This window comes from Phyllopteryx taeniolatus, chromosome 7, assembly GCF_024500385.1.
Source record: "Phyllopteryx taeniolatus isolate TA_2022b chromosome 7, UOR_Ptae_1.2, whole genome shotgun sequence".
Classification (NCBI taxonomy): domain Eukaryota; kingdom Metazoa; phylum Chordata; class Actinopteri; order Syngnathiformes; family Syngnathidae; genus Phyllopteryx; species Phyllopteryx taeniolatus.
In genome coordinates, this window is record NC_084508.1 from 4988732 (window position 1) to 5012565 (window position 23834).

Here is a 23834-nt window from a genome sequence, read left to right on the forward strand (position 1 = left end):
ATCAAAGTATTCCCACAACTCGGAAAAATATATTTTACCTGAAGTGCAATGTGTTTGGTGTTATTTGGGCTAACCACGTCTCTGTCGTCTGGCCGCACGAGCGTTGCGTTGCGAGGCGGCGGCGAACCGCGCGGGATCCGCCGTCCCGAGGCCCCACGCCAATCCGAGAGCAGATCGAGTACAAGGCGGAGGTCCGTCAGCCACTCGCATGGCGGTCGAGGAAGAGGAGGGGGAGACATTGTTTTTATCCGGCTGTGACTGCCGACGGCGGCAACTCGCAACGCGTGCACCACGGATGACGCCCCCAAACTCGCGACGCGTCACGGCCGAGGTTATTATAGTAAACGAAAATGAACTATATAAGATTGAAAAAACATTTTCATGAACAAAATCAAATACAAACCCAAATGTTTAAAAAAAAAAAAAAAAACAGTCAAACATTTTACGTTTGCAAAACTAACTACAACTATAAGTGATGTCATCAGCTCGCCAGACTGAGCGCAAGTTTTGCCGATAAGCTAACTTTAACGTCCGAGCTGTTTTTGTTGATAACGGAAACGACTAAGACAGCCACGGAACCTGCACGTCGGTTATTCGTTTTGGGGGGAAACGGCGAGAAACGTACAACTGCCGACAGTCTCAAAATGCCGCAGTTTCCCGCCACAAAAGACAGATGTGAAAGCAGACGAGGGGTTGGTTTTGGGACGCAGCCTCAGCGTTAACAGTGAGAGCTAGCAGCTAACGGTCGGGCTGCTAAGCTAGCAGCTAACAGTTGTGATGCTAAGTCTTGTGACGAAGTCATACAAAGATGTAGTTTTGTACAGAGTTTTAATTTCACACATCATGATTATTTTCACAGTAATCCATAAAAAAATATAAAAAGGGAGCATCAGTTGAAACTTGGCAGTCGAAAGACACGAAATTTAAGGCAGAATTACAACCCCAGTTCCAATGAAGTTGGGACGTTGTGTTAAACATAAATAAAAACAGAATACATCCATCCATTTTCTGAGCCGCTTCTCCTCACGCGGGTCGCGGGCGTGCCGGAGCCTATCCCAGCTGTCATCGGCCAGGAGGCGGGGTACACCCTGAACCGGTTGCCAGCCAATCGCAGGGCACATACAAACAAACAAACAAACAACCATCCGCACTCACAGTCACACCTACAGGCAATTTAGAGTCTCCAATTCAGGCATGTTTTGGGGATGTGGGAGGAAACCAGAGAAAACCCATATTATTTCATGTTCAAACTGATCCACTTGATTGTTTTTAGCAAATAATCATTAACTTAGGCGGCACGGTAGACGACTGCTTAGAGCGTCAGCCTCACAGTTCTGAGGAGCGGGGTTCAATCCCCGGCCCCGCCTGCGTGGGTTTTCTCCGGGCACTCCGGTTTCCTCCCACATCCCAAAAACATGCATTAACTGGAGAGTCTAAATTGCCCGTAGGTGTGGATGTGCGTGCGAATGGTTGTTTGTTTGTATGTGCCCTGCGATTGGCTGGCAACCAGTTCAGGGTGTACCCCGCCTCCTGCCAGATGATAGCTGGGATAGGCTCCAGCACGCCCGTGACGCTAGTGAGGAGAAGCGGCTCAGAAAATGGATGGATGGATGGATGGAACATGAACTTAGAATTTGATGGCTGCAACACGTTCCAAAAAAGCTGGGACAGGGTCGTGTTTACCTCTGTGTTACATCACCTTTTCTTTGAACAGCATTCAATAAACGTTTGGGAACTGAGGACACTCATTGTTGAAGCTTTGTAGGTGGAATTCTTTCCCATTCTTGCTCGATGTACAGCTTCAGCTGTTCAACACTCCGGGGTCTCCGTTGTCGTATTTTACGCTTCATAACGCGCCACGCATTTTCAATGGGACTGCAGGCAGGCCAGTCTAGTACCCGCACTCTTTTATTACGAAGTCACGCTGTTGTAACACGTGCAGAATGTGGTTTGGCATCGTCTTGCTGAAATAAGCAGGGGCGTCCGTGAAAAAGACGTTGCTTGGATGGCAGCATATGTTTCTCCAAAACCTTTCAGCATGAATGGTGCCTTCACAGATGTGTAAGTTCCCCATGCCATTGGCACTAACACAGCCCCATACCATCACAGATGCCGGCTTTTGAACTTTGCGTCCATGACAGTCCGGATGGTTCTTTTCCTCTTTGGCCCGGAGGACACAAATGCCACAATTTCCAAAAACAATTTGAAATGCGGAACAGCCCCAAACTGTATTTGCTGACATTGGTTTTCTGAAGTGTTCCTGATATCCTTTACACATTGACGTCGGTTTTTGATGCAGTGCCGCCTAATGGATCGAAGGTCACGGGCTTTCAATGTCAGTTTTCGGCCTTGCCGCTTCCATGCATGTCCAGATTCTCTGAACCTTTTGACATTATGAACTGTAGATGATGAAATCACTAAATTCCTCGCAATTGTACATTGAGGAACATTGTCCTTAAACTGTTCGACTATTTTCCCCTGCACTTGTTCACAAACCTCGCCCCATCTTTGCTTGTGAATGACTGAGCAATTGAGGGAAGCAATCACGGCCCCCACCTGTTCCCAATGAGCCTGTTCACCTGTGGGATGTTCCAAACACGTGTTGGATGAGCATTCCTCAACTTTCTCAGTCTTTTTGGGAACGTGTTGCAGCCATCAAATTCCAAGTTGATGATTATTTGCTCAAAACAATCAAGTCGATCAGTTTGAACATGAAATATCTCGTCTTTGTAGTGTATTCAATTAAATATAGGTTGAGCATGATTTGCGAATCATTGTACTCTGTTTATATTTATGTTTAACACAACGTCCCACCTTCTTTAGAATTGGGGTTGTACTACCTGTATTTCCAAACACACACATGCACACACCAACTCTCACTTTTGCTCTCCTTCACTCTCGCATTCACACAAATAATCCAAGTGACATCAAAGTCAAGTGAGGGTTGGCTTGTTAGCTGCGTTGTTGCCGTGGTGACGTTCAAACAGAAAACAGGAAGTAAAAGACGAGAACTTGGCAGGAAGCCAGAGACGCATGCCAGCATGCTGTCTCACACGCACACACACAAAGATCACTTAGGCCACATGGAGGTCGTGTGAAGGTCATGTGGAGCAGAGTCAAAAAAACGGCGGCAGTCCGAACTTCCTTAGCGACTCTTCGCCGTGGTAACAGCGCCGGCAGCTAGCCGGTTAGCGGCGGCTCACACTTGGCAGATGTTGTAGTAGACTGTGTGTGCCGCGTCGCCATCTTTGTGCGTGTGCACGTGGGTCATGGGCACGTCGGCGGCGCGCTCGCCCCCGCGGCGCTCGTGCGTGCCGTACGACGGGACCGCCTGCCGGGAAAAAGAGCGAGCGTTGTTAGCGTGTGCTGTTGCCCTCTTACGCTTGCAAAATTCCCAGCTGTGTAAACTCCGGGACGGGACATTCGGATCGTACGTCGGTGGTGTGCAAAAGGGGGCCGGGGCCGTTCGGTGGCTCCAGGCATCCACCTTGTGTATGGGAGGGAGGTACGGGGGCATCCAAATTGGTTTGGGTGGCCATCCAAAACCGAAGACCTGAATTTTGTTTGTGAAAAACGTTATGGGAGGTGTGAAATTTTCCATCAGGACCCTTTCTGGAAATCTACCGAAAACTTTCGGGAAATGTACCGGAAACCTTCTGGAAACTTACCGGAAACCTTGGAATTTACAGGGAACGTTCTAGAAATTTATCAGAAACTTTCTGGAAATTTACCGGAAACCTTCTGGAAATTGATTGTAAAATTTATGCAAACCTACTGCAAATGTTCTACCCGTTAGCAAGCCCGCGTGGGCTCGCCATAACCATCACGCATCATGTGTGTGCTTACTGTGTTGGCATCACGCGTGCGCTTAGCGTGTCGGCGTGAGTGCTTGCTTACCTTTCCCTCACCGCTGAGGGGGAAGTCCTTGCGACACAGGTGCGCGATGATGCCCGCGGCCAAGGCATCGCCCAGCACGTTGATCATCGTGCGAAACCGGTCCCTGCGCATGCACACACACACACACACACACACACACACACACACACGCGCGCGCACGCACGTCACATCACTAGATGACAACCCGTTCACAACATGTGACCACCACGAGCCAATCTCAGGATACGTGAACACGCACACACAAACACATGCACAAGCCCACACGTGCAGAAAGAAACACACATAAACACGCGCACACAAATCGCACAAGTCCACACATTTGCGCACGCACACGTGCACACTCACAAGCACACATCATATGACCACACACATGCACAAGCAATACACGCACAACAAAACACACACAAAGACACACACAAGCACACACGCACTTGAGCAAGCACACACAGCGATGACCTACAGGATCCAATCGATGGCCACGATGAGCGTGATGTCATTAGGGGGAAGTCCCACGGAGGTGAGCACGATCACCATGGTAACCAGGCCCGCCTGAGGGATGCCGGCCGCGCCGATGCTGGCGGCCGTGGCGGTGATGCTGGCGCGCGTACACATACACACACACACACACACACGGTCAAGTGGGCGGTCGCCGCGGAAACCGGCCCGTTTGTCGTCGCGCTTACCTGATGGTGACCAGCTGCCCGAAGTCCAGCTCGTAGTCGTTGACCTGGGCGATAAAGATGGCGGCCACGGCCTCGTAGAGGGCCGTGCCGTCCATGTTGATGGTGGCGCCCACGGGCAGCACGAAGCGGGCGATCTGGCGGTCCACGTGGCACTTCTCCAGGAGACACTTCATGGTGATGGGCAGCGTGGCCGAGCTGCACGTGCACACAACGCAGTCACAGACGCAAAGACCGACGGGCATCGGGCGACGTCCGGTAACGAGTGATGGTCGGCGACCGGATCGATCAAGGTAGCGTAATGCCCCAGCACGCGGGCAAGGAGAGCCACGGTCGCCGTTTAAGGGTCTATCCAACCGGCCTTGAGACGAGTAGGCGACCTGATGGCGTCTCGAGTCCCTGCGACGCCCGTACAGTAATGACCCGACTCCAAAGTTTACTCTTATTCCCTTACCTCCCCTCTAGAACTTCGACCACGTCTCCAGAGCTTTTACTACGTCTCTAGAGCCTCTACTACTACGACTACGACTACTACTAATAATATTAATAATAATGCATTCCACTTACATAACCCTTTTCATGATACTCAAAGACGCATTACAATTTCACACATTATTCATTCACTCCACAGTAAGCTACTACATTTTTGTACTGCTTTTACTGTCTCTAGAACTTCAACATCTCTCAGACTTCTTCAGACAGGTCTTAGTACTTTCAGTATGTTTTTTGACCTTGTACTCTGTCTCTTTTGAAGTTTTGAAGAACAAAAGAAGCCTTTTGGATTAAAGGTGAAACAAACAAGAACATTCCGGTTGCCTTGGTTCAACCTTTGTGGTTTACCATGACCTGGATGACTGGCAATCGCCAGAGACACTTGGGGTGAGTTTCCCTTTAACTTTGAGTCGGTTGGCGTTTGGATTGGCCGTAACGTCTGCGCTGTTGCGATTGAATGTTTGGAGCCAACGGCAACCAAACTAGTCGCGGAGCAGAACCTTTCCTTCCAACTGACCTGGACGAGGTAGCCAGGGCGATGACCAAGGCCTGCAGCAGGCCGCGGATGAATGGGAACGGGTTCTTCCTGGTCAGCAAGAAGTAGAAGAGCGGCAGGAGCACCAGACCGTGCACGAAGAGGCCGGCCAGGACGGTAATGCCGTACCAGCCCAACTTCCCGCCCAAAGTGCTCGGGTCCTGCATGTCCAGGATCTTCCCAGCCACCAGGAAGATGATCCCGAACGGGAAGTACCTGAAAACACACAAACCGACATCATGTCGTTTCTCCTGTCGCCACGTTGCTAGCATCTGTTAGCAAATAGCGCCGGACCGTTGACCCAACCCACAAACAATATTTTCGCTCACCACACGGCAGCGTTGATGATCTTCATGACGCACTCATTGATGCACTGGCACACGTTGACTAATGGCGCGCCGCGCTCGCCCATCCTGCCCAGCAACAGGCCTGTGATCTCGCACACACACACACACACACACACACACACACACACACACTTCTACAGATAGAGTACAAGGTCTAAAATACAGATTTAAAGTATTTGTCTTGAAGACATGGTACAAGTCCTAGGGACATAGTAGAAGTTTTACAGACGCGGTAAAAGTTCTAGAGACATAAGAACTGTTTATACTATTTTGAACCAGAAAATCTGTGAAATGTTTTTTCCTTTTTGCTAGATGGATTTTTTTGTATTGTGTCAGTTTCTTGGTTTTCTGTTATTGTTGACAGCTGTTGATTTAAAAAATGCTCAATAAAAACAAAACGTTCTAGAGATGTAGTTGTAGAGATGTTGTAAAGGTTTGAGACATAATAAAAGTTGTAGAGACTTAGTAGAACTTCTCGAGACGTAGTAGGAGTTGTAGAGAAGTGGGAAGAGTTCTACCGATGGAGTAGAAGGTTCTAGTGAGATGGTAGAAGTGCTGGTGCTGGGTTAGAAGTTCCTCTTGCGTGCCCACGTTGAGACTCACCCATGGTAGCCGAGAAGATGACGATGCCGAGCACATTCATCTGTTGGCTGCTTCCCGGGCTGGTCTTGTACGTCACCTCGGGCGCCGGCGTCAACTCCAGCAAAACGGTTCGTCCTTTTCCATCGCTCTCCCCGGGCACCACGTACACAAAGTTGGGGGTCACCGTCCGGGTGGGCACCTTCAGGACTTGCACCAGGTCCGTCTTGTACTGAACACGAAACGGGAAGCGTGAGAACGGCAAGCGCAAATAGGCGAGCGGCCGGGCGGCGACGGCTACCTGCTGGAACGTCGCTTCGATCAGATTGGACGGGACCATGTTCCTGTGGGCGGAGCAGCGTGTGGTCACGTGAGGGCTCAATGAACGTGTGTTCATCTGTGATGTCACGGTTCAAAAGTCCATAAGGGGCGTGCCCGGCCTGCACGCGGCACAAGAGCGTGGCGCCAACGTGCGCGGCTGTGGAGATCATCGGCACTAGAAGCTAAGCTGGCACTAAAAATATAACTGTTAGCCGAGCAGCTAATTGGATTCACGGGAGAGAGAGCGTGTGTGTGCAAGTATGTTTTTGTGTTAGTGTGTCTGCGTGTCAGAATCAGAACCAGAATCATCGGTATAAGTTTTTGTGTGATGTGTGCGCATGTATTTATGTGTGTGAGCGTGTGAAGGCAGTCGCCATGTGTTGTTAGCATGCTAGCATCTGCTAACGAACCTAATTAACGTGTTGACAATGGTAGGAAAAGGTCAAAGTTTACGTTCGAACAGAGGCAGAGCTAAGAACACTGTGAGCGTGACAACAAAACAAGGGGAGGAGTTTGCAGACCCGACCTGATGAGGTCGAGGAGGGCGTCGGCCGAGGTCACGACGGGCCCGCCGCCCAGCCGGTCGTTCTCCATGTCGGTGCCCACGCCGGGCTTGATGATGAGCACGAGCACGATGCCCACCACCACCGCCATGAACGTCGTCCACAGGTAGTACGTCACCGTTAGCACGCCCATGCGGCAGCACGCGCGAGACTCCATCGACGACAGGCCCGACATCAAGCTGCGTGCACGCAAAATACACACACGCACACAGACAAAACACACACACGCACACACGCAAAACACACACGCACGCACGCACGCAAAACACACACGCACGAATGCAAAACATGCCTCCGTGCACACACACAGGCACGCAACACACACAAAACACAAGAACACGTAATCACGCAACACACGGGCACATACAAACACACACGCGCATGCATGCACCAACACACACACATACAAACACACGTACACGCAAACACAGACACAAAACACACACACACATTCAAAAGCAAAGACACACGTACACACAAATGTGCACAGCACACACAAACACACCACACATGACCACACGCGCACACAAACGCACATTAGCGCGGGATGGCGACGAAGGGGAGGAGCCCCGACGGCGCGCCGAGGCCGACCTGGACGTGATGAGCGGCAGGATGAGCATCTTCAGCATCCTCATGAGGAGCTCCCCCGGGAACGAGAAGTAGATCTTGGCCTGCGTTTCAAACATTTCAAAGTTGAACGACGCTTGCGTGCTCACCTTCCGGAAAGCACTCGAAAGGGACACTTTTCGACGTTGGCGTACAGACACTTTGCGTCTGCCCACCTGGCAAACGTCACAGTTAACAATCACGGCAATCTGCACGCACACACGCACACACATGGGATGGAAGGATGCGAGGAAGGGCAGATAGAATGTGCGTGTGTGCGTGTAAGGTGTGTGTGTGTGTGTGTGAGAACTTCTGCACTTGTGCTGACTGACATCATTTCTCAGCCAATGACGCGATCCGCTGGACTTGACCAAGTTCCAACGCACCAACCACTTGAACGCATTCATTTCAAAACCGAAAGGTAAGCAAAGCTGCAGTGCGCTAAAAGGTGTTAGCAGCATTACTTAGTGCTGTTACAAAGATTGCCCGCAAAGGTTTTGGGAGTGTGCGTGAGGGGGTGTGCGTGCGTGTTTGGCCGTGTCGCCCGCCCGACCCCTTGGCACGTTTGTGCATTTTGCCGGCTTGCTGATGAAATGCCGCCCTCGCGCAAATGCGGAACGACACGTGGCGTTTCTCCGGGCACGCCGCTTTCCTCCCGCAGGCGTGCTCGGTTAATTGAAGACTCTAAATTGCCCGTCGGTGCGAATGGTTTCTACGTCCCCTGCGATTGGCCGGCGACCGGTTCAGGGTGTACCCCGCCTCTCGCCCGCAGATAGCTGGGATTGTCACCCTTTACTGAAGTCTAAGCAAAACAATCACACGTGTTTACGAACACACGTGGGAATGTTTTTCAATTGTGAACAAATTTGCAAAATAGCGCCTCTCTCCTTACAAACGTGTTACGCCGTCGTAATGATGAGAGGAAACAGGAAGCGGATGACACAGTTAGGTGGCACGCGACAGGAAGCAGATGGAACGGGTGGGATTAGGCTCCGCCCTCTGCCCCCATTTACCCGCCTCTCGTTAATCTCGCCGCTGACAGGAAGTAGGACGTCGTGTCACCACATTTGTTTTGACAGTCCCGAACACATTCATTGTTCTTTCACTTGTTGTTTGGCCGACCTGACGTGTACATTGTTATTCAGTCATTACATGAATGTTTGGGGTGGGGGGCGCTTATTGACAATATATGCCCCCCCCCCCCCCCCTCATTCAAGAATATTTTGGGTTCAATAAAAGGTGGAGGCGGCTTCTTCCTGTTAGTTTAGCCCGCACGTGAGCCAGCGCTGCAGTTTTAATCCACTTAAAGCGGACTAACCATTTCATGTCGCCGACTCACCTGGCAACAACGACAACAACAACAACAACAACAACACATTAGCACTTCCTGTCTGAATCCTAGCTTACTCCAGCACACAGCAAACTAACTAGCTTGTTGCTGCGGAAACAGGTACAATGGTTGGGATTTAATTGGCATGTTAGCAACGAGCTAACTGTAATGCAAATATACCATTCGGATCCCGGAGGCCGGGGGTCTGCAACCCAGGCTGCCAGAGCCACGTGTGGCTCTTTCGTCCTTCTGCTGTGGCCCTCGGTGACGATGGAAAATAAATCGAGTATTTCATCCATCCATCCGTTATGGCGCTTTCCCAGTCGGCAAACGCGCGGCACCGACGCGGGCCCGAGGAAGGCGTGTCGACCGGCCGAAAAGCCCGTATTTCCCAGCTTCGTTAAACGTCTCGGGGAGGCCGATCTCGTGTTGTGACGTTTATAGAGAGGCGGGATTTCCAACGCACCACGGGCAAGTGAATGCGGCACTGAGCGAGAGACGCGCCGTTTAGCGGTCGTGCAGGCGACCTCGGGGCGATGGAACTTTTGATGATGAGCCGACGATTTGATTTGAAAGTAAGCTTTTTTGAAGTGCAGAAAATAAAATAGGATTCTCTATCGCACTTCATTGAGTTCATAAATGCGGCGCACGACATACAGTTTTTACACAGAGAGATAAAAAAAAGGTCAGCGACCCCTGGGCTCGGGTTTCAATCCGACCCGAAGCATAAATGTGAACCTGAGGGGAAAAAAAAAAAAAACAGCTCAAATATTATATCCATGTACTTTGTTATGTATGTTCAATCTACAGAGTTGAGACATTTAACCGGGTTTTCGTATCAAATAGTCGTGAAAATAATTCCGAGATCTTCATCAGAAGTATATTTTTCTATTCCAAATACCCGACTTGAGCTTTTGAGCCTTTTCCGTATTTGCTGTAAACCGTCGACCGCATCGGTTCTCATGCACACGAGGTCGTTCTTGGTGTTTTGTAAAAGGATACAAAATCTTTCTCGCCCTTCTACCGAAACTTTGTTCCTTCCGAGCGCGGCGGAAGAAATTCAAACTTCAGCCACTACGACCTTTTAGGGCACATTTCCGGATGAGCCTAAAATTCGCTGGGCCGAGGATTTGACCCGGCGTCAAGCGCTAATGCTTCAGTACTTTCAAAATCACAGCGGCTGTTTGACCCGCGAACATTTCCGAAATGTGCAACTTTCTGTGACTCTCCCAGTTGCGACCTGCTGATGACGCTCAGTGGCCGCTTCCAGTTCGAAGGCTCACAATTCGTTCATGTCAAAATGTGAAGGTGATTACGAGGAGGAACGTCCTCATTTATTGCTCCGCCTACATGGCGCTTCTATAGCGCTTTATCGACACTATGCGGTGCCCAAAGCGCTTTACAAAGCCTCCCGCTCGCCCACTCGCCCACTAATGGGCGACTACTGCCAGGCCCGCTGGGAGCAAGTCAGGGTTCAGTGTCTTGCCCAAGGACACGTGGACACCCGGACAGCCGGAGCTGGGATTCGAACCGGCGACCCTTCGGTCACTGGACGACCCGCATGTCTCCGTCTACGGATCAAAACGGGAATATTTTCCATGACATCAAAAAACAAACGTATGCTTCCGTGTAAACAAAATTGGAATGGAAATGAGCAGAGGGAAGAATAAATCTCATTTTCTGCCCCTTTTTTTTTTGGACAGGAAAATACATTTCCCTTTGCGCCTCTCTATCCAAATAAATCGAGATGATTTTTCACCGTCTTCAGAATTATTCAATAGCCTGGATTGAGTTCACTTTTTAAAATGTAATAATTGAGCTTGCCTATTTTGCTCATTTAGGTTGTTCCTAACGTCAGCTACTTTAAGAACTTCTGTGCTATTAAGAACTATTTTTTGGTAGGATATTTTTCTGCGTTATTTTCAAATCAACTAAATCCTGGAATTTCCGGAGCTTATATTTGATAAATAGTGGGCGAGAGAGATCTGTGTGGCGACTGTCACAAAGGATTTCAGTTGTGCAAAAAGTAGCGAAAGATTCAACGCGGCTTTCGGCTCGACGGGCCAATTGCGGCCGGTACCTGCGTGGAGAGCTGCGTGCCCCTTAGCACGAAGCCCAGCGTGCAGCCGGTCAGCGCGGCCATCGCCGACAGCGTCAGGAGGCCGTTCCTCTTGGCGAAGTTCCGCAGCGCCCGGCGGACGTCCCGGCTCGCGGCGGCGCGGACGAAGGAATCGAGGCGCGCCGCCATTCCTCCTCCGTCTCCGGCCGCGCAGGACGAGCGTTCGGAGCGAGCGTCCTCCTCGCCGCCGCCGGCCAGCAGAAGCTCGTCCATGACGGAAGAAACGGGACAACGGGAAGCGGGAGCTCGGCGGCTTCTCCTGCAGGAGGAGCGGGATTAACTCGGCGGATTTAGCGAGGCTAAGAGGCTTAGCCTCAGGTACCGCGCTCACGCTCTTCTTCTTTCTTCTGCGGACCCTGGGCCGACCGGGTTCAGAGGTCAACTCGGGCTCGGGAGACTTCAAAGAAAATGGCGCAATTGTCGACGCAGAAGGGATGAGAGAGACGGAAATTGCCGAGGAAAAATCTTGCCAGGCTGTTGGCAACGATCCACCCCCCCTCCCGTTCATTGAATGCGCGCCCGTGCGTTTCGGCGAGAGACTCTCCACGCTTCGCTTTTTAGCAGCACGTAGCGGAGGGAACGAGTCAAGTCACGAGGAAGTCTCGAGTCTTTGGCCTCAAATCCCGAGGCGAGTCACGAAAGTCCCGAGTCGAGTCGCAAATCTTTGCCCTCAAGTCCCGAGCCAAGTCCTACACTTGGAGTTTCGAGTCCTTACACCAACAAAATAAAAATATATTTTAATATATATGTATTTTTTGATTAATATGTATATCTTATTTATATATTAATATATCATATACTGCATTTATATAATATATAATATATTTAAAAAAATCCTCCAATTCTTATTCATCCAAACAAATTTGATCAACAAATGTGCTGAACCGTTATAAGTTTTTGCACCTTCAAGGGCAATCCTCAAGGGGGCGCTCGGTTTATTGCCCCTTCAGGGTTTTCGGTTATCCATCCTTCCATTTTCTGTGCCGCTTTCCCTCACTATTCTATGAATTTCTAGGAATGCTATGCTATGACTTACTTTTTCTCACTTTATTTCTGAAGTAACATTAAACAGACCTGTCACAAATAAGAATTGGCATCCAGTCGTAATCGAGTATTCTACTGACAATTCTATCGGAATAAGCTCATATAAGGATAAAATGTATTTTGCTTGGTTAAAGAGCAATTATGAATGCAGAAGAGAAAATGAGACAGTCACTTAATAATTAACGACCAAATGGTTTCCTCTTTGCGATAATCCAAAGTATTTTTTCGTAAATGCACATTGTAGCAGCAAACTGCATTTTTTTTTTGTCTACAAACATTTCAAACAAAAATAAAAATACATTTCAGTGTGAACGTGGTATTTCTTGTGAGTATCCAAAACATAAGGCATTCATGTTTGTCATGTTGTGAAGGTACAATTTTATCCAACTGTGGTATCTCGGTCAGAACACTGGGGGGCACTGTGTCAAATATGACGTCACCTCGAACTGGTCGCCAGCCAATCGCAGAGCAATGCGTCGCGATCTCAATCCAATTGGAAATGTTTGGGGGAAGCTGAAATCTGCCAGTGGGGAAAAGAACCCTGCAAATGTTGAAGATCTTGAACAAATTGCAAAAAAAAAAAACTTTTCCAACAAAAAAATGATTGAGGAGGGCTGGCAAAATTGCTACGTGTGCAGTTTTCATTTGAAATTACAATAGCGAATACAATTTTCTTTGTTAAATGACTTTGGAACTCCAATTCAAAGATCCCGATGATAAAAGTTTGGTACGTTTCCATTTATTTCTTCTTCTAGAGGTGAATGTTGAGCACAACTGCATCATGAAAACATGTCAGTCTTATTTTTATTTTAAATAGCAAGTCAGCTCAATACATGGAAACTATTGAACTTTGTCTTCATTGATGACAACTTGTTAGCAATTCATGTTGAGCGAGCAGCAGAGACAAAATCTTTTAATTGTTCAAAACAGATCGGAGCCTCCATCGTTCGCCTCAGCGCGCATCCGCGGCGTCGTTTTGGGAGGACGGCAAAAAGGTGCGGGTGGGGCCGGGGTGTTGTTCTTCAAGGGGCGTGACCGGCGGCGGCGTGGAGGCTCCTCTCGTGCAGGAATTGTTGGGTGACCAATTAAACTTCCTTCCGGTCCTTCCAGCCACAACAATCGTCCCGAAGTCAAAGAAAAAGTCGCTGGCTGGCTCCTCCGCTCAAATGTGTGCTGCCTGCAAAACACCACACACATAGTCATCATCGTCATCATCGTCATCATCATCAAATAGTAGCGGAGATGTGTGCGCGCAACAGTCACATCGCAGGTGTGGCGGACTGTATGGAACGTAGCGCATCGAGTGCAATATTAAAATGGATTCAAAAGATTCAAAGATGCCACATCTGCTGCTGCATTTCCAATTTCGCACTTCAGAATAGAACTAGGCGGGCAGCATGAGCGCGCGAGGTGCGTTCAGGGACACTGCGTAAATGGGAGATCGTGGTTTCTTTTGTAATACAGTACATAATTACAAAAATAGATTACTTGGAAATTTATTCGGATCGGAAAGCTTTAGTTAAAACACTGTACGATCACACTGTGATATGGAATTGATTTTGTTTTGTAATGCAAGAGTAGATAAATGATTTTCTTAATATGGTCGGTCAGCTGCGAGCTGCGAGGAATGCAAAGGTATCAATGTCCTTTCACCGTCGTTCCTGTCGTACGGTGTTGCGCGTTTCTGTTCGCACGTTAAGGACAAAAGTCCTGTTTTTGTTTTAATAGCACCTTTGAAAAAACACCATTCAAGTTTTTGAGATTGTAGGGTGAAAGCTGCAGCTGGCTACTAGTGTGGACTGAATGCCTGGCAACCATTGGAGAAATGAAATGCCAGCATTTGGCCCGTAATAGCACGTAAGCAACATATTGAGAGAGAGAGGCCCAAAAAAAAAACAAAATGAAAAAAAAAAATAATACTATGAACCAGTTCGTTTTTTGGACCGGTGAACCGACTCAAACATTTGAACTAGTTCCTTTTTAGAATTCTTAACTCAACTTTGAAGTAGTTCAGGTAGAAAATGAACTTTCCCAACACTGTCCCCGTATTGCAATATAATATTGAGCTAATGTAGGTATTGCTCGAATCCATTTTTAGAAAGTGACTTAAGAATGGGCCAATTGCTTTATTCCATTATTTTTCAAGATCATCAATATTTTGAATGAATAAAAATAAAGTATTTGAAGTCGTTCTGTCAGTTTTCATTCCATTGCTTTTCCTGATGCTTTGGAGTTTTGTGGTTTCAGTACCGGCATTGAGGTACTTTCCGCAAATACAGTACGGGAGTCGGAATTTTGGTCTCGTGCCTCCACTAGTGCCGGTACTCCCCGAGGTGCAAATTTCATAACCCAAATTTCTTGTATCGCCACCCTCCAATGACAATAAAGCTTTCTATTCTCCGTTCAATCTTCATGTAGTACAGCTGTGATTGTTGGAACAAAATTGAGCCGAGTGTCTTAAAGCTGCGCAAGTCTAAAGTACACACACGTACGTAAATCCAACGAAACGTTCCTACCCAGTAAGACTGTACTATTTCCAACAGCGCTATTTAAATGTTGTTCTTTGCTAATCTGAGAACGGGAGAAGAAATGGTGAGCAGGCGACACCAACGTCAGCGCATGCACACGGAGCACAACATTTGTTCGAAAAACCTCCCAAAATACGTAGCATAGCAGCAAATCCCTGCTGCGTATTATACATAGGTCGAAGGGAAGATCTGGTTTTGGGGGTCGATCTCGGGAGTGCATATTACACTCCAGAGTGTATTATACACCAGAAATGAACACTATTTCATGATGAAAATAGTTGTTGCAACTCTACAGTTAAGACTTAAGACTTCCTTCTGACACATGTGAGACTTCCTCCCCCCTCTGGCTAGAAGCATTTTTTGTTGTTGTGGTATGTTTGAAGGCGTCCAGTGGGCGGATTTACCAGACAAGGGCGTCACGGCTGCTCCTCATTCCCGGCGCTCGGCGTGCGATTGCGTATTTGACTCCTCAGCTGCTCGATGAGTTCTGGATTTTGCTGTTGCATCTGCTGAGCAAACTGCTGACCTCTACACCCCCCCCCCACACACACATACACTGGTTAGCATCACAAGGCCCCAACTTCATTGGAATTGCGTTTTGTAATAAGGAGTGACAGGTGTCAATCAAATGTGTTGGTGCACGTACGCTTGGATGAGTCCTGATAAATCTCCGCCCTGCGCAGCTCCTGGGACTCCGCCTCCTCCTGCTCCTCCACCAGCGCCTGTGCCAGCCATCTCGCCATACGCTCCCGACATCATTCCTGACATCCTGGCGCACAGCGACACGCCCATCAGGGCAGGTAGGGAAAAGGCACGCGCACGCACACACTCACACTCACATTTGCTGGACCTGAGGGTTTGTCATCAGTGACGAGGCCTGCAAAAAAAAAAACAAGATTAGTATAGTTATAATTATTATTGTTTTAACAGTACATTGGAATCTCCGGTTACCAATTCAATTCATTCCGTGAACCCGTCTGAAAACCGAAACGTTTGCAAATCGGGCCACTAGGTTATAATAACTTAGTCCCATTTCTACCACTACAGCGTAAAACTATGGAACTATCGGATATTGGTCCGATGTCAGCAAAAACATGAGTATCAGATCGGATGGAACTGGCTCTCAAATCTCCGATTTGACCACTCTTGTACAAGCGGTCCGTTCCATGCGCCGCTCCAGAACTTCTATCCAGCAGCGCCCAGACGGCGTGCAGTGCCCACGTGATCACAACAACCGCTTGCTGAAGTGCTAACATAGTGGCAAGGACTAAGAGTGAATGTCGCTTGGTTAAGTGGTTCGACACTCCAGCCGAGGTTTACTCTATAACACGGGACATGCGTGACAAAATAAGTACACTCATTGGATGTTCAAATACATCACAGACTTGGTTTCTTTCTTCGTTTTTGTTCAGAAAAAAAAATGCTAGCTCAAAGCTAAGACAACCAATGAAAAACAACATGGATGAGCTAACGGAAATTACCATCGAACTCACGGCACTTAGCTAGCAAAATAATGAATATTGGTACACAAACGTTGTGTAAACACATACAAACAGGCAATATAACAATACTCTGTCATATTTCTTCAAACTGTGAAAAATGAGAGGACAAGACGCGCACAGCACAAACAGCAAATAAACCAACTCCCCAGTTGCATTGCCAGCGCACAAGCGGAGAAAGCAAATGCTCTTTGACAGGAAAAAAATAAGTAACTGAATTGAACTTTGGTATTTTGCACTTCACGTTTCAGTTAAGCAGTGGTTTTTGCAATTGAAATATATATTTTTTATGATTTTCTAATATAATATTTTATTCCAGGTGTAGGCTACACCTTTTTCATAACCTCTAGGTGGCGGTGGCATATCAGAATGAAAGTGTACACCTTCTTCATAACCTCTAGATGGCGCTGGAATATTGGAATGAGTGTACACTTTTTTTTATAACCTCGAGATGGCGGCATACATTTATAAAATGTGACAGTTTTTTTCTTTTTACATTTTCCCCTGTACCTATGTATAAGGCGCACTATTGACATTTGACAATTTTGGGGGCGGGGGGGGGAATGCGCATTATAGACGAGAAATTACGGTCCACTCCAGCCACCAGAGGGTTTAAGAGTGCATATTTGCGCAGTTCAGTTTTGCAGTAAACCAAAGCAAGTTTCAAATAAAAGAGCAGGCTGTTTTGAGAGGATGGTCCTGCGCTCCAATTCAATCACTTCAACGTAACCGGCGCGGCGTTCACCGCTCGCGCACATTTTGCCGACGATTAGTGCAAGCTTTGCCGTTTCATCCACAGTTGCATTATAACTGATAAATACTGTACCACAGCACATTTGATACTTCTACACTGTACACTTTTATATACTGTATTTGCTTGACTTGGCGGCGGCCGGGTGTGTCTCGCTCGCTTAAAACCATTTTAGTATGGTTTGGAACACAAAATGCGATTAAAAGGAGCTTTTAATTGAATTTTTAGGTAATGAATTTGTAATGTCCCAGCCCTAAATATTAAAACACAAACACACGGAAGTCTGATCTTGTCGTGTTCAAGGGGTTCAACGAATAAAGCGCATGGGTGTCAAACGTAAAGCAAGTGACAGACTCATTTTCACCTATAGTACGCAGAAAACCGTAGAAAATGATCGCTGATGTGGTCTCACCATGTTCATGAAACCAGGATTACTGAGCAGTCCAGCCAGGTCCACGCCGCCCATTCCCGCCGTCTGACAAACACATACAGACACTTGTACACGGGTACAAACACGCAGCGCGAGAGTGCGTCATGTTTACGGGGCTGGTGGCGTCCATCTTGTCCTCGGCGACCTTCAGGTTGGCCTTGTAGGTGTCGTTGTCCGGGTCAAGTTCCAGAGCTTTCTTGTAGAATGTCACCGCCTCCGTGTGCTTGTTGAGACTCGCCAACGCCAGCCTGCATGTGACACACACACACGGTGGACACGTAACGAAAAAATATTCTGCCTTCACAATTGAATCAGAGCCGTAACAGAAGCAGGACGCTGCCCGTGCGGCAACGACGAACGACGGAAGCAGGGCCCGACCGATCTGGATTTTTGTCTTTCGGCCGATTCCCATACGTTCTATTCTTCAAGATCTCTCCGCATCGTTCGATCGCTCGCTCGCTCGCCGGAAGGCTAGCGGCTTCGTGTTTAACTGAAGCGGCCCAAATGACACACCAAGTCAATTTGTGAGCGATTGTTTCCTATATTTGTCAACCCGCTTACTGATAACGTTCTTTTCGGCTGTTTCTGTCTTTGCGCTGACTCTGCTACGGAATAACTAGCTTATTCAGTTGTCTGTACGTGGCCCATCCCATCAGCAAGCACAACAATCAGTAATTCCATTCCAGAGTGTGTATTAGGCCTGCACAGAATGAGAAAAAAAGTGCAATCTTGCAATATGACTAAACGTGTATCGCTACAAGAGATCATTTGTTACCACATAGCTCAGGTTGTCTTGGCAATAGCTTGAGTGTGCATGATGTCAATATCTCTTAATGATGAACATTAGATCAATTGTCCGGCTTAGTCAATCCTTCTGCACAGGATGTCATGTCAGTAAAACTTCAATATATGTGTATATCCATAGTTTGTTGTGTCTCGATCTTTAGGCCAGCACGATTGTTCCAGAGGGGACTCCCGAGAGGACTGGGACCCTCCAATTGTGAAAACTGGTACATATTCTTTGTTGAACAGTAGTGCAATAAAACATGAAGAATAATCGCCAATACAATATTGACAAAAATAATTGCATTTATTATTTTGGACACAATTATGCAGCCAATTGCACTCACCATAAATACTCAAATCGGCAGATCTCAATCACAGATTTATCGGTACCGGAATCGGCGGCGAAAACCCTGATCGCAGCAGCCCTAATTATGGCTGGTGTGCACAACACCAAGACCCGAGGTAAAGCACTGTTGGAATGTCAGTACATATTCGAAGTACATATTTGATTTAATTGTTATTAATTCATTCTTTTAAGCATTATTATGAATTTGTGCAATTGCAATGCTTTGATGTGAGTGAGGTTAGTACAGTCATCGCCATCAATGCAATCATCCTAATTTCTTAAAGGGGCTTAAGTAAAACAGAATATTTTATCCTATTTTATCCTAAAGATGCAGGTCCAATACAGGTTCTGACAGGACCACCACTCTGGACCCTGGTATCGATCAAGTTACATTCCCTGCAACAGACGAAATGTATTGTCTTATTTAGATCCATTTGAAGGCTTCGTGCCAACAATCAGTATCTACATGTAAGGTGCAGGTTATGACTTCTGTCCACTTGGGGTCGCCATCCTCAAAATTTGTGCCGTTGAGTGACGCGGCTCCTCACCCCATCCTGCCGTAAGCTTTGCTGTAGTTGGGGTCGATGCCGATGGCCTGCTCGCAGTCCTGCACCGCCCCCGCGTAATTACCCAGCTTGCTCAGCGCCGCCGCCCTGCACACGACACAACAGCGCACGAGAGCACGCGTGGCACCGTTAGGAGCATATCGATTTGCCACAGAAATTGACGTCAGTCACACGCAACATGTACAGGGGCGCATTTTGCCACTTTTAACACGGAGAAGCCAAAATAAAAATGCTGCAATTCAAGGTCCTGTATTTTGTCTATTTCGACCTCCAAAGAGTGACTGTCTAACACACGGACTTCGTATAAAAGTATCAATTTCATTCCCCAAAAAACAAACCTCGGTTTTGTCATCCCAGTGTCCACAAAAGGCCCCTCCTGTTTCAGCCACTTTTTGTATCCGCCCCCTTTCCTCTGATTGGTTGCCTCCGCTGGCTCGGGAGCACAGAGGTAGGCTGACATCTTCGCTAGTGACGTCGATAAGATGATCATTTTTAAACTCAAGGTGAGGAACCACCTTTAATAGGCAGTGTCCAATTTCTAACACTATAAATATGAAAATAAAATAATACTGTCAAATGGGTGACAGAATTTCTCAATGGACAGTTTTGTTATTAAGAGCATATCATGATTATTGCTGGAACAAGAATAGAGTTTTGAAGTTATCCAAATGGAAACCTTGGACGGACGGGGAGACAAGCGCACGGAACCAGTGGTTTGTAATTCAAGTCAATTCAGTTAAAAACAACAACAACAAAAGAATTTTCGGATTTGAACCAAACCATCGAATGTACTTTTTTTTTTTTTTTTTTTTTTATTCTGACAAGCGCTGCAATGCTTTTGGTCAATTCCTCCGCCATTTTGACTTACTGCGCATCGCTTCTGTGTTGTGACTACACTGAGAGCTCCATCAAGTTTGTGCAGAAAAAAATAAATATGCGCTCTCCGGTGAAGGAGGACATACCACGGATACTTTGGAAGCGTAGGAAAAAAAAAGAAAAAAAAGAAAAAGGAGCCATCGACGGCTGTGCCAGATTTAAATGGTAAATGGCCTGCGCTCGATCTCCACCATCAGAGTGCCCGAAGCGCTTTACAAAGCCTCACATTCGCCCATTTACACACACATTCACACACTAATGGGCGACGGCTGCCACGCAAGGCGCTGCCAGGCCCACTGGGAGCAAATTAAGGTTCAGTGTCTTGCCCAAGGACTCTCTTGACATGCGGACAGTGGGCGCTGGGATTCCAACCGGCGACCCTTTGGTCACTGGACAACCCGCTCTACCCACTGATCCACAGCTTCCCAAAAGAGAGAGAAAGTAGATCCAACACAGCGTGGCGGCACGCTGACCTGTTGCAGTAGTAGACGGCGTTCTGCGGGTTGATGCCGATGGCTTTGGAATAAAACTCCACGGCGGCGGCGTAGTTCTCCACCTTCATGTGATCGTTACCTGCGCGGCAGAGAGTCAAGTCAAGTGAGCCGAGCAGACAACGCGCGGGCCGCACGGCCACGTTACCGTCCGTCTTGAGTCTCTCGGCCTCGGCCCTCTCCTCCTCGCTGACGCCGTTCTTCGTGGCGTTGTTGTTCACCTGCGACTGCAACACAAGAGAAAAAAAACAGCAGTTTCTTCAACATTTCACTCAGAAATCCCCGTCGTGCGTGGCTTCCACGCCATTCTTAAGGCTGCCGCACACCGACCGATGCGGCCCGACCCGACTGACTAGTGCGCAGGAATATGCGCAGCTGTAGCCGATCACATGGGTCACGGACCCGGAGTCTGCCCTGAGACAATAATCTCCGTGGAACGAGGCGCCCTACAGTCGTGCCCGAAGAGCCGGACGGATGTTCGCGGCAGACGAAATGAATCAAGTTTTGCAAAATTCATTCAACACTGAAGAGCGCTACTGCTTACTAGCCCCTAAGCTAACTAGCTAGCCTAGTAGAAGCAGATGTTTATTAGCGTGGATTTACACCGGCACAAAACAGACCACGACAACGATGCGGCGAGGGATCCTGGTTCAAGTAAGCCATTGGAAACTACAAAGAAGTGTTTGGCAACAGCTTTTTTTCTGGAAGGAGAAGCGGTTGCGGAAGCACGCCAGCCAAAAGGCATCAGCTGTCTTGTCTGGTGGTGTGACACAAAAAAACTGCAACCAGAAAATTGGATTTTTCATTTGTAGGACAAAGGCGTCTTTATTTGGGAATAGTACAAGGAGTAACGACGAATGCAGGCTCCAGCTCTCCCGGACGGACGCAGTCACGAGCGGCCCGTCAGTCGGCCGCCGGTTTTGCACGGCGTCGCAACGTCACAGATTATAGCCAATCAAAACACACGTGAAATTTCGCACCCGCTAAAGATACATTGCCGGGTTTTCATCGAGCGAGACAAAGAATGGCCGCCGTGCCAACCCCAAGCCATACGAATACATTGTAAAGTATCCAATGTTGTGTTTCGCAAGAACACGTAACCATGTTGATCATTTCCAATGAAATGGCAAAGCTTGTGGCCAAATTGTATGCGAGCAGTACGTTCCCATGAATGGGAGAGAGCGAGCCTCTTTTCAAATATCCACTCTGGCTTTCATTCTCACCCACGTCCTCTTGACTCTCGCGTCACTCCCATCTTTTTATTTGTTTACTAGATGGGATAAAGTACAATAAACCGCACGTGCCACACCAAACGCCTGCACAAGCTCACCGTTCACAGCATCCACACATCCCGCGGCTCAATGTGCGGGGGTGAGTCGCCAACTTGGCATTTTTATGCGACGGGCCAGTCTAATCGGGTTCGGCTTTGTAGATTTGTCTTTATGTTGTAAATGTACATTTTCTTACAGTGTCTTTTTTTTTTTGGCTCTAGTATGAGGAAGGAGACGACAAATTCCTTGAGTGTTTTAACATTGACAGTTAAATCCACAAAAACTTTTCTTGCACGTTGAAGAGGTTTCACCTTTCATCCGTAAAGGCTTCTTCTGGAGTTTTTAGGGCACGTGCCGCCATTTGAAAGGTTGCGCTCATTCGGAAAAGGCGCGGGAATTTCAGCCAGTACAAGATGATTGGAGGTATTCGGAATTGAAACTTGTCAGCCGACTAGCGAAAGGGTTACACCCGATTCACTACGATGCGATTTTTAGTGCCATCTAGGGCCACACGTTGGAAGTGGCCAATCCAGCCACACTCAGCATTTCGTCACGTTGCCAATAAGTTGCTGGTGAAATAGAAATGAGGGGGTTGAGGGGGCGAGGTCTCGCGTCCCTGCTACCTTGTCGTCGTCGGCGGCGGCAGAAGCGAAGATCTCGGGTAACGTCAGCGGTACGGCGAGGCTCTGGTCGTCCGTGGACACTTCGAAGGCCGTCTCCAGACATTGGACCGCCACTGCGGAGGAACACGCTTGAGGAGGAAGGACGGCGGCACGGTTCGGGAACTGCGAAGCGCGGCTCACCTTCCAGGCTCTCCTGCGCTCCCGACGACAGATTCCCGGACTGGAGCTGCTGGTGGAGGAAGCGGATGATGGAGAAGGCGAGACGCTTGTGGTCGGTCATGGCGGCGGAGGTGGACACCGCTGTGTGATTACTGTGAGACAAGCACTCAGCGTTGACTTTGACAGCTTGCACCGCAACAAAAAGAAACGTGCTGGCAATCGCTTTTTTTTTTTTTTGCACCCGAGTCAGAGTCTTTGACTTTAAGGATCTGCTGATACCTTGACAATGCATTAAGAAAAAAAGAGCACACATACAAAATTTCGAAAAATAATACGTTCACTCTATTATTTGACTAAAAGGAGGCCTTCAGATTATTTTGTGTTGGTTTTTTTTTTTTGTTATCCCGATATTGACCTTTTCGCGCAACGTCTGTAATTAATTAATTAGAAAGACTTCACATTACTATTAACTTTCTACATATTTGTAAAAGGAAAATGCTACGTATACCAGTGGAATCGTTTCCGAAATATCTGTTTGATAATGCTTTTACACACCTATCTACAAATATGACCATGTCCACACGAGCAAGGCCACGCGCGAAGCTACCTGCTAAGAAGCTAATTGCTCTTATGCGGCGCATCGACGCGGTCAAATTGACGCCAGCCGAGTTCAATATGAAAGTTGACCATTTGTTGTCTTACCAAATGTCTGAGTGTTTCAGCCGCGGTGAGACAAATGTTGACTTTGTTGTTGGTGCTCCTTCCGCTCGCTCGGCAAAAGCGAACCCAGCAAAAGCTTACCGGCGCGTTGTTATGACGTCACAAAGTACCACTTTGGCGTCTTCGTGAATCCCAAAGCGTTTTGAGGCGGTGTTTCCATTACTTCCGTATACTTTGGAGTATTTGAAAACGTTTGCTCGGCTAATCAATCACGAATCGATCGTGTTTGAAATATCGCTGCGCCATGAATACTCCAAGACGACAGGTGGCGCCCC

General features: G+C 47.9%; 2 protein-coding genes and 1 long non-coding RNA gene across 5 annotated transcripts; 1 reads left to right on the forward strand and 2 right to left on the reverse strand.

The window, feature by feature from the left end:
- Positions 1–811: 811 nt before the first annotated feature.
- Positions 812–11770, reverse strand: slc1a8a (solute carrier family 1 member 8a). 3 transcript variants are annotated; one of them, XM_061780414.1, is made up of 11 exons: positions 11431–11765; positions 8006–8085; positions 7378–7593; positions 6832–6874; positions 6555–6762; positions 5934–6033; positions 5587–5820; positions 4581–4775; positions 4358–4492; positions 3898–4000; positions 812–3331 (listed from the first exon to the last, which is right to left on the reverse strand). In XM_061780414.1, the coding sequence occupies exons 1-11, from the start codon at positions 11680–11682 to the stop codon at positions 3200–3202; spliced, it is 1698 nt and encodes a 565-aa protein (XP_061636398.1). In that variant the 5' UTR covers positions 11683–11765; the 3' UTR covers positions 812–3199. The 3 variants fall into 3 exon arrangements, with proteins under 3 accessions (XP_061636398.1, XP_061636397.1, XP_061636396.1); XM_061780413.1 differs by having other exon boundaries at positions 6555–6874; positions 11431–11770; XM_061780412.1 differs by having other exon boundaries at positions 8006–11565.
- Positions 11771–13232: 1462 nt separating this feature from the next.
- Positions 13233–23798, reverse strand: sgta (small glutamine rich tetratricopeptide repeat co-chaperone alpha). Its single transcript, XM_061780415.1, has 12 exons — positions 23542–23798; positions 22861–22991; positions 22681–22793; positions 20935–21013; positions 20769–20868; positions 19402–19506; positions 17834–17969; positions 17704–17766; positions 15881–15918; positions 15688–15810; positions 15446–15569; positions 13233–13690 (listed from the first exon to the last, which is right to left on the reverse strand). The coding sequence occupies exons 2-11, from the start codon at positions 22958–22960 to the stop codon at positions 15458–15460; spliced, it is 969 nt and encodes a 322-aa protein (XP_061636399.1). The 5' UTR covers positions 22961–22991; positions 23542–23798; the 3' UTR covers positions 13233–13690; positions 15446–15457.
- Positions 17977–18969, forward strand: LOC133481271 (uncharacterized). Its single transcript, XR_009789504.1, has 3 exons — positions 17977–18245; positions 18669–18731; positions 18873–18969. It is a non-coding gene; the product is annotated as an uncharacterized LOC133481271 (long non-coding RNA).
- Positions 23799–23834: the final 36 nt, after the last annotated feature.